Consider the following 15,081-nt stretch of genomic DNA (forward strand, 5'->3'; position numbering starts at 1 on the left):
TTCTGATATCACCCTAAAACTCTGGATTATAAAAGGCAGGGGAGGGGCAATGTTCGTCTTCTTCTTCTTGGAACCCCTCAGAAAGGAGGGTGGGTATTTATCAAAAGCTTGTAGAGAACAAGTCAAGGCTCTAGTGAACAAGTCAAAGAAGGGAAATCTGTAAAAAAAAAAAAAAAAAACAACAACACCAGGACAGAGAAGGCTATATAACTAAGCCCCACCAAGTACAGGTGGTCTGAAGCAGGTGTGAGGTGTAAACTGCCCAGGTATACATATGTTCCAAAGAACTGACTAAAATTTGGGAATAATACTATATTATGCTTTCTGCTAGAATAATGAATTACCTCCATTAAAATACATTGTTTAAGAATCACTGACACTCAACATTTTGTCAGAAGTGATGCTTCATTATATTGTTTGTTGCCGTGTTCAGCAATATGCTATTACACTCACCCTGATGTTAAATCCTAAAAGGTCGCTCACAACACCTGACACAGCAGAAAGGATGACTACACGTGTTATATTGTAGATTAAAGGGTTCACATCAAGGCCATACAGTCGAAAAGGTGTGTCAATTTCCTGCAGAGTAATGAAGACATAATTGACTAATACAACGGGATAAAAGCAAACGGGTTATATGAGTGCAAACAGCAGTTGCTTGGGCTGCTAATTGTGTGACCTAAAGATCTCTAGCAGCTTTGATTGTTCCAGTGAAAGATTTTCTAATAAATATTTAGAAACGTAATTTGTCTGATATAACTTTATTCCCAACTTAGGGTTTTTACTAAAATTCCTGGCTGGGTACTGGATGCAAGCCGAAACAAACGCCTTGGGTCATTAGTACTCACACATCAGCACTTTTTAAAAGTACAGAAACTCTTTTTTTTTGCCTCACAGACTTTATCTTATGAAGGAAATGGCTGCAATTGTGGGACATGGTGTATTGCCTTAAAGCAGTGCTGCCCAACGGGTGGCCCATGGACCCCCTCTGTATGGCCCCCACCTGTTTGGTTGCTGTGACTGCTTACCTTTATTTAAACTTTAAGTGGTATCAGTACTAGGATTACAAAAACGTGCCCCAAATCAAAAGTAAACAAAAAAATGAAATAATGAATAAATAAATTATAAACTTTGCATTGGGATGGTAATATAAATCATACCCAATAGCACGCTTGGGTGTGTAAACCCCGAGCCTATCTCCAAAATATCCAATCCCAAATTAGTTAGAAAAGTCAAAAAATCAAACTAGGTTTAAAAAGCTCACAAGGGTCCAGAAGTGGTCTGGGTGCTCAAGGCCCTGAACCCGCAGCTGAAGGGGATAATCATAAGCAGCTGAATGAACTCCAAGCACACCAGACAGCGGAGTTTGCTAAAAGACGGTCTTTATTATTCCATTTAAAACCAAGGTGTCTAACCATAGGAATAATAAAGACCGTCTTTTAGCAAACTCTGCTGTCCGGTGTGCTTGGAGTTCCTTCAACTGCTCAATACTAGGATTAACTGCCTCACCCCGCATTGTTCACACCTCAGATTCAGGCTGTAAACCCCTGTATTGTTTAAACATGTAATCCCATATACTGTTCATACCTTTTAGTCCCTGCATTGTTCACACCTCAGGCTCAGACTGTAAGCACCCATTTTGTTCACCTGTTCACACCTCAGACAGACTGTAGGAGCAGTGCCAGCATTGTGTCACTGTATGTACTGCCTGCCCTGTGCTGTGTAAGGCACACACAGGCAGCATAGGGCAGGCAGAGTATGGCACACACAGGCAGCATAAGGCATGCAAAGTATGGCACACACAGGCAGCATAGGGCAGGCAGAGTATGGCACACACAGGCAGCATAGGGCAGGCAGAGTATGGCACACACAGGCAGCATGGTGCAGGCAGAGTATGGCACACACAGGCAAGGTAGGACAGGCAGAGTATGGCATATTGTCTACAAGTTTTTATTTCTTTTAACTAACAAAAGATCTAAATTTTATACAAAATGTCTTTAGTTCTGTTTACTTACTTTGATGAGTTTGGACGATAGCTTTAGGACATTATTTACTAAAGAAAGTTTTTCTTTTTTGTTTGGTTTCTTTTCCATTTTAAGGTATACATTAATCTACAGAAGAAAATATATAGATACTGAATATAAAGCAGAAAATAAATGGCAGGAAAAGTCTTTTCAGACAATGAAAACAAACAAAAACAACAACAAAAATATTACATATTCTACATATAATAGTTATTAGGAGTCTGTCAAGAATAGAATTGGGCGATGTCTTGACTAATGAGCGACCAAAATCCTGATATTTATCATTTTGCATTTTGGAATAAGTAAGAAACTTTTCTATATGGTGCTAACAGGGAAAAATTGTGACAAAAATGGAGCATAAATTGTTGTTTTTTTTATTTGTGAATTTTAATGCATCGTTGTGCCTCTATTTTTATTTCATTGCCCTAAAAATAATTTTACTACATTAATTCCTATGTGAGTGTATTGACCAATATATGTGTGGTTTAAGGGGAACTGTCATGGCTAGTAGCAGGGATATCTGTGAAAACCACCAATAAAAAGTGCAGTGGGCAACTTGTGCTTTCCCTGCAGTTACTTGCTTCGAAATGCACTCCTTGCACTTCCTAATAGATACGCCCAACACCACTCAGGCATTCCTGCCTTCTGTTCCAAATCGGGCTCTCCAGTGCCTGTAAATGCAGGAAAGCCCAGAGCTACCGCCACCTCTGGACTAGGAGGTAGCTCTAGGGTTCCCTCAGCACCCTTAGTCAACAGGTGCAGAAAATTTTTGCTGAAAAAATAGGGCACATATGGCACTTGCATGCCTATCACCAGAAATTATGCCAGGCAGATTTCTAAAGTATTCAGCAATGAAGCACAAGCACAGCTACACCATGTTTGGCTAACTGGATGCAACTGCGGTAGGTGCATGGCAATTGCCCTGATAATTGTCCGTATGCATCCTCAATGATGCCAAAAATGTGTCAAGAAAATGGTGTGTTGAGAGAAAAATCATGGCAATTGCACTTTACTTACTGCACCTTGGTAAGTGAATGAAGCCTTGTGTCCTTTACAATGAATCCCCTTCTTTATTGCACCTGAAGAAGGGGATATCCCCCGAAAGCTTGTGCCACTTTTTTATGCAATAAATGTGTTAAAGGCATTGCCGATATATTGGTGTGCTTCTTCCCTTAATAAAAACTTTACAACGAATACCCATAATATATAGTTCATAATATATAATAGAAAAAAGGGGCACCAGGTTTCCTCAGAAATAATAACACTGTTCTTATAAAACATGACATATAATGTCTTGAGTTATAAGGGTCACTTTAAGGAAGCAGTGTGTGTTTAAGGCAATGTTTTTTGGTGGACCCCCAAAACTCCCCCATGAAATTTGTGGCAGTACTACCCTCAAGCAGGTGAAACTTGAATATAATACGTCAGGCAACAAAGAAATGGTTTGTGCTAACAGAAGTGATGTGGAGTCCAAGTACATCACCTTGGATTACAAGCCATGGGAGCTCAAAAGTCAGTTTCTGTAAAACGTTAATCTTTTGTTCAGCTATGGCAAAGAATGCCCTAATGCAATTTCATATCCGAAAGGGAATTTGGAATTTACTGAATTTACAGAAACTGCTTTTTTACCTTGTTATCACTGGGGCAAAATGTTAGGCGCCCCCCTCCCAATGATTGCAGACACTTAACTTATACCTTGGGCTGGTGTCCCTGTAAGCAAAAAAACTGCACTGACTTGGGGTTCTTTACACAACTTGTTTATAGCTTTAATAAAACTATCTTTTTAATAAAACAAATCTTTTTGGTCCTGCTTGGTTCTTGTCAGATAGATTGTTAAATTTCCATTATACAACCCTCTTCCTTTGTTGTGGGGGATAATGTGTGCACTGGTAATCAAATTATCTACCTTGCAAGGACCAAACACCAAGTAGCTTCAGTATTTTTTTATAGATAGAATAGGCAATTCTTCATATAGAGTTAATATATATATTTCCCTTTCATCCATCTGTGCCTTTTGTGTGCATTTTCTAGGGCTAAGAATGAATACATTCTATATATATTTAAAAGGGTTACATTGTAGAGAAAATCATTAAAATGAGGGGTCTACCATTTTTGGAAGGATAGGCCCCTCTGTCCTAGTCCCCTTTAGCCCACATGGCTTGTAGGTTTTCCCTCATTGTATAATATTGCCTTATGGTATAAATAAGGTCATAAAATATTGAAAATTCTAAAAACAGAACAAACTGTGTATTTGAAATGCATAAACATTTGTTAATACTTTAAGTAAAAAAGAATAGGGAATTCACAATATAAATTCATTAAAGCATGTGGCTAAGAATTGCTGCTGAGAGTTTGGAAGATGAGAGCCACAATACCTTACCTCTTCGGTAAGTAGGACTGAAACATTGCTATATTTTTTGTTTGTTTCAGAGCCCAGAGAAGTCAGGCGCAGAAGGAAAATCAGGAGTGCTGTCTCCCAAATCAAGAATTCCCAGTTATATACAGAATTCAGAAAAGTGGTATATCCATGTAAGACCTACATGAAAAGAATAAGAAAAAAAGAAGACACAACCTAGACTAAAACTATCATTATATTAATAGAAAGTCTTATAAGCAGCCATTTTAACAACAGTAACTGAATGAAATCTACAGCTCTGCTCTGCATTTAATATAACTGTAAGCTCTGCAGGGCAGGGACCTCCCTCATTCTGTCTCTTACAATGTGGCATTTAACGGGATCAGTTTGTTAGTGCACAATTGCATGATTTTTGTGTTTCTGCACCAAAATCTACCCTGTGTGTGCACTGACAGGCTGGCCCTGTGGCTGTCAGATCATATACAAGAAAGGGACAGGAGCAGATCTGCCTTTTCCCTGCTGACTTTCCTAGACCAGCAGAGAAAATGCTGTTTATGACACTGCCCTTAATCTTTGTTAGCATATTTATTATACTTGCCCTCCAGGTGCACTTTTCTATATTGCAGATATACATACATAGATACATACAGAACAGATCTTACACCGGTGGAGATAGCTGATAGATTGAAATATATATATATTTTTTATTTTAAGTAACTAATGTAATATTTATACGTTAAAATAACACTTATTTAGCCAGTATATTATGTACTCTCTATTCAGGACCCTATTTTTAGGCAGCTAAGAGAATTATCATATAATAAATATATTGCGTAATTCTGTGCTGGCCTAGTTTCCAATGTTTAAGTAGGGTTAGTTATTTTGCCTTTAGTCTGATAATACATTCATATCTGTGTATCGGGGCTGGTATCGGATGCTATGTGGTAGATTTGCTGAGAACCTGTCTGTTTATGCAGTATCCACTTGCTCAAGGTTTCCTAAAATTAGTTCAGACAGCAAGTAGTAGGAACAGAACCCCTTTACAGCCTGCTGGCTTATTCAGTGTACACACCTTGCAGAAAAAGGGTTCCCTCATAAGACCCAATTAGCCAATCTGCTGACATTTATTGGTGTCCGATAGGGAAACACAGGTAATATGCTCATGACCAAGGAGAAGAAATAGTGGAGTCCCACAGTGACTCCATGTTTATAAACAGAATGGCTTAAAGGAATACTGTCATGGGAAAATGTTTTTTTTCAAAAACACATCAGTTATTAGAGCTTCTCCAGCAGAATCCTGCATTAAAATCTGTTTGTTTGTTTTTTAAAAAGTGCAAACAGATTTTTTTATAGTTAATTTTGAATTTTTGATTCAGCCACACTTAACTGCTGCACTGCAAGTTCGAGCTGATTTCCTTGCGCTTCACCCCTGCAAGGCGTCTGCGCACTGCGCTACCCCCTCTACGGCATGTCCGTGAGCGGGTGGGGGGGGGAGAGGCAGATGCGGTGGGGGTCACCTAGGGTGCCTAAGAAAATGGTGGTTGCCTCAAGTCTAGAAGAGGCCCTGGGGTAGTGAAGACTACACTTTGACCTGTAGAGACTGTTGTATATTTCTGTGCAGCAGTGAGCCAGTGTCTCTTCTCTGCATAAATAATCTGCTTGGATTAATATAATATACAGTACTGCAATTATATATATATATTATATAAATTATATGGTCACTAAACTAAACAGTATTTTTTTTGTTTTAAATTGAGTATGAATGAATGAATGTTTTTGTAGTAAGGATTTGTATCTATTAAACAACAAATCATTCATAGAATTCAATCAATTATACTTGTATTGATTTAATACCACTTTTTTTGGGGGGGGTTTGTTCAACAATTCAGATACATTTTATAATTATGCCTTTAAGATGTATTATGCTGTTGTGGATTGTTGTTTTAAAACAGGTTATATGCCCAATTATTCTGGTAACACAATAACTGCTGTCTGACTTTGCTGACACCATTATGCCTTTTGTTTCAGTGCTGTCACAGCATTTGCAGCTGTGGGTGGTTCTCTATGAAGTGTTTTTTTTGTCACAGCAGCTCTCACCTTGCCTTTTATATTCACTGGACTGAGAGAAATAACTGTTGTGACAGGATGTTATTTCATCTGAAGTTTGCTTGATCTGTGCATGCTTTTTCAGTTGAGCTATGGAAAAACTACATTTCCAATGGTGCCTTTCAGCACCTGCTGGTAGTCATGTGCTTGTGTGGTTCACTTAACCGGAGTTTGCAATGGTGGTGACTGGACTTATATTGTCATTGCTCAGGAGAAAACAGAACAATAGCATTGTATGTTTACATGGTTTTATTTCTTTTTAGAATTGTATTGGCAGTTGCAGCTGTGTTTTAAAATTATAAATGGTGGGTTCTGACAGGGTCGGACTGGGCCGCTGGGAAAAGTCCCGGCGGCCCAGACCCGACCCTTGCTGCGCTCCCCCTGACGCGTCAGGGAGAATGCCGGGAAGGGGGCCGCTGCGGGGTGGGAGCCCCGGTTTGCCCTGCACCCCCCCAGTCCGACCCTGGGTTTTGATATCCGAACCAACATATATAAACCAATATACTTGCAGCAGGTGGGTTCTCTCTGTAGGGCAGGGGTCTCAAACTCGCGGCCCTCGGTACAATATTTTGTGGCCCGCACCAACGCCGAATGAATGGATCGCGATTTTTATTGCGATTCAAGGGATAATGCAAGGCACGGCGGGCGGGAGCAGCTGATTGCGGAAATGATGTTATGCCATCATAACAGTTATTATGGGAAGACGTAAGGAGCTAATTGTGCACACACAACGTCTTCCTATAATAACTGTTATGATGGCATAACGTCATTTCCGCAATCAGCAGCTCCCGACTTTTTTTTGTGAAATCCCTTATGCGGCCCAGCCTCATCCTGACTTTGCCTCCTGCGGCCCCCAGGTAAATTGAGTTTGAGCCCCCTGCTGTAGGGGGATGATGAGAACTTACACTAACTAAAAATTAATTTAAACAGATAAATGTATTTTACTATCATGAAGTATGAAGAAGAAGAAATTACCTGAGCACAACAAATGAATGCAATGGAAAGGGTAACTAGGTAGACTGAAGACACAATCACATCCACAGACCTTTGGGGTCCTCTTCTCTGATAAGAACACAGAGCCGTTATTAGCAAGCTAGCTTAAGTACTAGTGTTTAATACAGAGCACAACCCTGTATAACAAAGAATCATATGCCTCACCTTTAGATATGAACGCAATGAGAGCCACATCTTTATATTTTGCACCTTATTTAGTCTGAAGTGAGGAATTTCGTACTTCAGGGCTTTCCTAGCTGACGTCAAATGGCTGAACAACTTGGCTATCAGGAATCTCTGCAGGAGCATGTAATGTTAATCTTTAATAATGTATCCAACCAGGATGATTACAATCATGACATTCTATGTAAAACAGTGACATATACAGACCAGTTAGATTATTGTAATTAACTGTAATTCTTACTGTGGGTTGTCATAATACAACAAAAATGTGTAGAAATGTTTTTGAGCGACATTTAAAAATTACAGATTTACCAGTATTGTTACAAAGTGACTAATGCACAGAACATATTAAAGAGGTTAATTTGCAGCTGTATCTTACTTCTTGAAGATTACATGAGTCAGTTAAGGCTGTACCTCACAGAAGGTTAATGATCAAATTGAGGAATATTGGCCTAGAACATAATATTTGTAATTGGATAGAGAACTGGCTGAAGGATAGAGTACAAAGAGTGGTGGTAAATGGAACATTTTCTAATTGGGCCAGTGTGGTTAGTGGAGTACCGCAGGGGTCAGTCCTTGGGCCTTTGCTTTTTAACTTGTTTATTAATGACCTGGAGGTGGGCATAGAGAGTACTGTTTCTATTTTTGCTGATGACACTAAATTGTGCAAAACTATAAGTTCCATGCAGGATGCTGCCGCTTTGCAGAGCGATTTGACAAAATTGGAAAACTGGGCAGCAAACTGGAAATCTGGGGGTATCCTTAATGGAGAAGGATCTAGGGGTTTTTGTAGATAACAAGTTGTCTAATTCCAGGCAGTGTCATTCTGTGGCTACTAAAGCAAATAAAGTGCTGTCTTGTATAAAAAAGGGCATTGACTCAAGGGATGAGAACATATTTTTGCCTCTTTATAGGTCCCTGGTAAGGCCTCACCTTGAGTATGCAGTGCAGTTTTGGGCTCCAGTCCTTAAGAAGGATATTAATGAGCTGGAGAGAGTGCAGAGACGTGCAACTAAACTGGTTAAGGGGATGGAAGATTTAAACTATGAGGTTAGACTGTCGAGGTTGGGGTTGTTTTCTCTGGAAAAGAGGCGCTTGCGAGGGGACATGATTACTCTGTACAAGTACATTAGAGGGGATTATAGGCAGTTGGGGGATGTACTTTTTTCCCATAAAAACAATCAACGCACCAGAGGTCACCCCTATAGATTAGAGGAACAGAGCTTCCATTTGAAGCAGCGTAGGTGGTTTTTCACAGTGAGAGCAGTGAGGTTATGGAATGCCCTTCCTAGTGATGTGGTAATGGCAGACTCTGTTAATGCCTTTAAGAGGGGCCTGGATGAGTTTTTGAACAAGCAGAATATCCAAGGCTATTGTGATACTAATATCTACAGTTAGTATTAGTGGTTGTGTATATAGTTTATGTATGTGAGTGTATAGATTGGTTAGTATAGGTTGTGTGCTGGGTTTACTCGGATGGGTTGAACTTGATGGACAATGGTCTTTTTTCAACCCTATGTAACTATGATGCCACACGTGGCGTTTTTACGCTGCGTATTTTCTAATTCTCTCAGCGGCTGAAAAACGCCCGATATCATCATCCATAGAAATAACTTGAAAAGACTCGAAGCAAACCACACAATGCGTGAATACGCTAGAAAACACCTTAGCATGGATTTTTCAAGTGTTGGCTGAAATACGCCAGTATTTGCAAAGCAAGCTATTCCTATGTATACACAAAGGCAGCTGCCAGACCTAGCTGAAATACGCGGCGTTTTTTACTATTTTGCACTATTAGCACCATGGAAACGGGATTTGCTACGTCACCAGTACTAGGCTGAAAAACGCCATAGTCAGGGGCTGTGTGGCTTGTGTGGCGTTTTTAGGCTGAGAAAAAATGCAGCGTAAAAATGCCACGTGTGGTATCAGCCTAAGAACCTTCTCTTACCAACTTGATTCTAATAATAGCATACCTCCCAACATTTTGAAAGAGGGACAAAACTAAATGCCGGACGCAGTGCAGCAATTTTTTTTACCCTAAATACCACTCCCATTTGACTAAATTTGGCAGGTTATTTAAAATTTGAACACATTTCTGGGGGTTTTGGGGTCCTGTTTTATGTGTTATTACAGTTGAAAAAGGTGAAGTTGCCCTTTAAACTGTTAGTCTCCGTTCCCCGAAGAGACCTGTTTTTATCTTATTAGTTACAATTGTATCTCAGTGCAGGTGGGGCTTTTTACTTTTCTGGGCTCTCTGCCAAAAGCCCACTTATTTAATTAAATGTGAGAAACAATGTTTCTAAGTGCAGGTGACGCTGGTTAAGATTTCTGGGCTCTCAGCCAAAAGCTACTTTTAATTAAATTTGTATCTTTTTTAGCTTCAGTGCAGGAGATCAAAGGTAATTTGAGGGACTTTTTAGTAAGGCACTACCTAAGGGTGAAGACACGTAGCTACAAGTAGCAGCTACTTGTCGTGGCTACCAAAATAGATAATGCTGATCATTTACTGATAATTGTGTTTTAATACTTAATAATTGTGTTTTAATACTTGTGTTTTAGCAGAAGCAATTCTCAGTACTGTCTATGGCAGGGTATTAGCTCAGTGTGTCTTTACCCTAAGATGTCTAGGAAAAATGCACAGTTAAGGCTGATGTTAGACATGGCGTATTCTCGGCCTGCTACTGTAAATGTGCCCTAACTGTGCCTGCACCCGGATGAATGGGATAAGCTCGGGTGCGAATGCAATGTCTCGCTTTTTTATGCGTATTTCGGCTGCATGTGCCTGTGCCCGAGCGTATCTCATTTATTCAGGTGCAGGCACAGGTAGGATGCATTTAAAGTAGCGGAGAATACGCCACATCTGACATCAGCCTAAAGAGGAGGAGTTTTTTTTTTTATAAAGAGAGATGCTATATTTGGTTTTTTTTCACAATTTGAGTTTTTTGCACTAAAAAAAACTCAATTCGAATTATAGTTCAAAAACTTGAATGTCTGGTATTTATTAAGTGCAGAGTTTTTTTCGGGTTAATAAACGTTGTAAAATTTGAGGTGTTTTAAACTTTTTTATTCGCACAAGTTTACCACATTAATAAAAAAAAAGCTAGCATCCGATATGCAAGTTTATTTGAATTCACAAACTTGAAAATTCAAGCCCACTAAAATCATTAGAAATACTTCAACTGCAAAACTGAAGCAATAGCATACATATTATGATGCAGCAAGCCCCTTTTTTATGTTGGCAAATATTTTTGGAAACTCACAACTCAATCTGCTGCCAACTGACCTACAGGGCAGAGACCCATCTTCTATAATTCTTCATTATACAGGTATAGGATCCAGAATGATGTTATCCAAACATACTACCTATTAAACAGCTCTTCATTCTGAACTGGTTTGCATTTTCTTGGTAATGATAAGACAGCACCTTGGTGGCAAGTTTAACATAAATCCATGATGATGGAAAACAAATATTGCTGGGGTTTTAACTACTACCCTGCCAACAAGATACATACTACATTATTGGCAAAGGGGCAACATTCATACTATATTATTGAAAAGGGGACAACATAGAACATATATTTATGGGTTGTTTTTGAATGGTAAAAAGTACTCAATGCTCTGTTGCTTGAGACATGCTAAAAGCATTGCAGGTAAAAGCTTAATGATTACATTTTAACAGTGCTACTAAAGGAAATCCTTAACTTAACTAATCCTTAAGCTTTCCAGATAATAGATCCCATACAAGTACAGGAACATTTCTTGCTGGGCCTTGCTGCTGATGACTGACATTGTTTAATGTGCCTAAGAAATAAAACCACTGTTATTTGCTATTCTTTTCTGTTTCTATAGCTAGCCTTTATTTTTGTTAAAATAAACCCTATTTTTACCCTGGTGCAGTGTTTGTTAAGTGATCATGAACTCCTTATAACCAACTCACCTGTTTGTATGTTCTTTCAGCCACACACATGAAGAAGAAAAAGATCCAAGTAAGGCATGCACGCAGCACAAAGTTAATGAAGGAGAGCGTCAGGACAAGAGGCGTTGGAGTTCCCCCACAAAAAACTTCAAGGAGCTCCTCTCTTGACACTGAAATGATATGCTCTACATCACGGGAATGGCAAAGATTGAACAGGAATGGAAAAATAGCCAGACACAGAGTGACAAGGTTTCCCAACATCTGATAGCCCAACCCATGTTTATAGGAATTCACCTGAAAAAAACATGAACAACATAGGATTTTAGGTAATTCCTCATTTCAGTTATTTATGACTGAACTTATAAATGATATATAGACATAGATACATATTTTTTATCATTGTGAGCAAGTGATATCAGTCTGTCAGTGTGTATATGAAATTTTATTACATTCTAGCTGCATGAACTGATCTTGCTTAGGCAGGGTGAAGTGGTGGGGCCCTGGGCAGACAGCACTAATATGAAGCATAGAAACCTTATTAAGTCTGGTTGAGAAGACCAATGCCCAACTCAAGATCTGATGACCACACTATTCATCAAATGTGCCACAACCTGCCTTGTTATCTGGAAGCTATATTATATATTGGTTTTACCTTTTTAAGGTTGGTCAGGAGCCTACCCTCCAGCCAATACCCATTGTAAGGTACATACAGAAAGGCAGCATGGCTGAAAAATCAGAATTTTACAGCTAGAAACCCATTTTGCACTGCAGGTACTTGCCATGGTGCAGGACTGAAGTTTAGATGCATCATAAAAAGCTTTTACTTTCCACCTGTACCTGCTTTGAGGAATGATCTAAATAATTTCACCAGCCACATGTTTCATTTTCTACAAGCTTAAAGATACATCCTTATTCCTTGGTTTTCACATAGAATGAAGATGTTTTTCCTTCAGATAGTGATAACCAAACCAAAATGCAAAAAGTTCTACATTTACAAACAGATTGAAAACACTTAGAGCTGATTAGGCGACAGCTACCGGGAAAGATAGATGTATATATAAGATCGATATATATATACCCAACACCATCTAACGTGTGAAAAATTACTATAACTTTTATACTATATAACAAGATCTGTACAGATATAGGTCAATTAAACATCACATGTGAGATGAGGACTCAACTTGCCACCAAGGTAAAGTAGTTATATCTTTGTGTTTTTATACATCAATAAAAGTGGTAATTTAGGTATCTTGTAAGCATGTGTGAGGTAAGCACGTGTAACTTACTTGTTTCATGATGACCCCACTGATATCCAGAACAGACATATCTATCTTCTTACACTCTTCTCTTTCCCAAATTAAGGCACTCACTTTTTTTGACGTTGGACTAGTGTCCTGTAGCCAAAATAAATGGTTCTGCAGACAAAAATGGTCAAGAAATGCTTAAAGCTGCACCTGTTTGCAAAGTGTTAACTTTGTAATCTCTGAAGTTTTTCAGACAAGTCATGAAGGAAACAAACTACTATTAGCCCTACATAATGAACATGTGTAGGTATTTGGTTATAAAAGGACAAAGCTGTTGTCTCATTGGTTTAAACTATAACACTTTAAATATACACATGCTGCATGGCATATAGTTACATCCGAGCATGTAACTACTGCACTCAGTTATTTGCTAAATAAAGCAGTTGATAATAAAATGATTGATTACTGGTCATTAGCAAGATGTATTACTTTACATGGTTACAGACATTTACAACGTATTTATTATTTATTAACACTTAAGACAAACATTATGGGGCTGATTAACTAAAGGTCGTTAAAACAAGCGCCATTTATAGCATGCGTTAAAAATTTTAGCACTTCTTATTATCCTCGACTTAACGCACAATTCACTAAAAAGATTCTTGCGTTAATTTAGACGCAATGTTGATTTAAGTCGCAATGAGCGTTTTTCTTGTGTTATTTTCCGCGCGTGCTTTAATTCTCGCTGCGCGCGATATATGTCGCCTCTTCCTATATTAGCTCACGATTTAACGCACATAACCATTACCTTCGTAAAACTACTTTTCTGAAAATGACCATTTCCCTGAAAACTGGGGGATGTATCACTCTAGGGCCAACACAGACTTGAAAAAATCCCACTGCAAAGTCCATGTTGTGTTGCTAAAAGCTCACCAACCACAATTTTCTTTAAGTACCGCCTGCCCCAAGTAGGTGTTAATCTTTGCACAGACTAATGCGATATTTAGCGTGTTTAACGCTTCATATGTGTTTGTGAATCATGCGTTATTATTATTTCTATGCGTGAATTAAAGCAATGTGTTAAAATTAACGCATTGCAGTAGCGCACGATTAAACGCATGCGAAATGTTATTTTGACGAATCGGCTGTTATTTATCGTGTCAATTTTAACGCAAAAAAACATGCAATAACACTTATCGACTTTTAGTGAATCAGCCTCTATATGTGATGTTGCCCATAGCAACCAATCAGCAATTAGATTTAAATGATCACTTACAAGTTAGAAAACAAAAACAAAGATCTGATTGGTTGCTATGTACAACAACACAGATTATATTTGTTTCTAATGTTAATAAATATGACCCAAATAGTCCTCTTTCCATACCAGTTGAAAAACATCTTTTGTTGATGCCTTCCTATTCCCTTCATTATAGCTGTGGGAGAAGATGTCGTCACTGTCACTCTCATATGATGATAGGCACTGGGGGCCATGCAGGAGGTCATCCATAATCATATCCTCAGTCTCTGAGCCTTGCCGAGTGCTTTCTGAATCTCGATGGGAGATGCTGTAACTGTGAGAGCTGCAGCTTATTCCAGATCTGGAGCCCTCCCCAAAAATAAGGAAAATAGACCAAAGGTTATAATGCCAAACAAAATATTTAAGAACATCCAACACATAAATAGTAAAACACCTGTTAATTGTCCAAGAGTTTTTAATGTCTCATTAGGATTTATTTGGGAATATAATTATTCATCTTGCACTTGTTAGCTTGTTAGTTTGTGTTCTACTGTCACACAATACCTTACATAAAAAGGAGATGTGATATTAAGTATTCTTCATTGTTCTGATTGACAGAATGAGTATTGGAGTTGCAGAATATGAATTACAAGATTGTAGAAGGTAATTAAAGATTACTAGGATTTTGGCCAAAGTAAAATTGAAACAAAATAAAAAAACAATAGAAAGTAGCTATGAAAACTAATTTAAGCAGTACTATTTCAAGCCCATTTGTTATTTTTTGTGATTATAAATTATTTACCTTTTACTAATGTAAGAAATAATGAGAATGAGAAGTTAATAGAAGGGAGACAAGAAAGGATAAGGATCAATAAAGATATGGAAAAGAATGATCAGTTAGAGTTTATCAAGTAAAAAACAAGATTTTTTTAGGGATAGAAGGAGGAGGGACAAAGTAGACTAAAGAAGTTTTAAAAGAGAGTTTTGGAAAAGCAGAATGAACAAAAATGAAAAAATAG

At 38.4% G+C, this 15,081-nt stretch overlaps 1 protein-coding gene across 3 annotated transcripts in view; it reads right to left on the reverse strand.

Annotated features, from left to right (window-relative positions):
- phtf1 (putative homeodomain transcription factor 1) overlaps positions 1-15,081 on the reverse strand; it is a 46,676-nt gene that overhangs the window by 1,922 nt on the left and 29,673 nt on the right. For 2 of the 3 annotated variants that reach the window (XM_012955549.2, XM_012955555.3), the window contains exons 11-18: positions 14,210-14,431; positions 12,868-12,996; positions 11,600-11,872; positions 7,645-7,776; positions 7,462-7,548; positions 4,405-4,560; positions 2,016-2,111; positions 454-579 (exon numbers count right to left, since the gene is read on the reverse strand). In XM_012955549.2, the coding sequence (XP_012811003.1) occupies positions 454-579; positions 2,016-2,111; positions 4,405-4,560; positions 7,462-7,548; positions 7,645-7,776; positions 11,600-11,872; positions 12,868-12,996; positions 14,210-14,431 (1,221 nt within the window). 3 annotated transcript variants of the gene reach the window in all.

This window comes from Xenopus tropicalis, chromosome 2, assembly GCF_000004195.4.
Source record: "Xenopus tropicalis strain Nigerian chromosome 2, UCB_Xtro_10.0, whole genome shotgun sequence".
NCBI lineage: Eukaryota > Metazoa > Chordata > Amphibia > Anura > Pipidae > Xenopus > Xenopus tropicalis.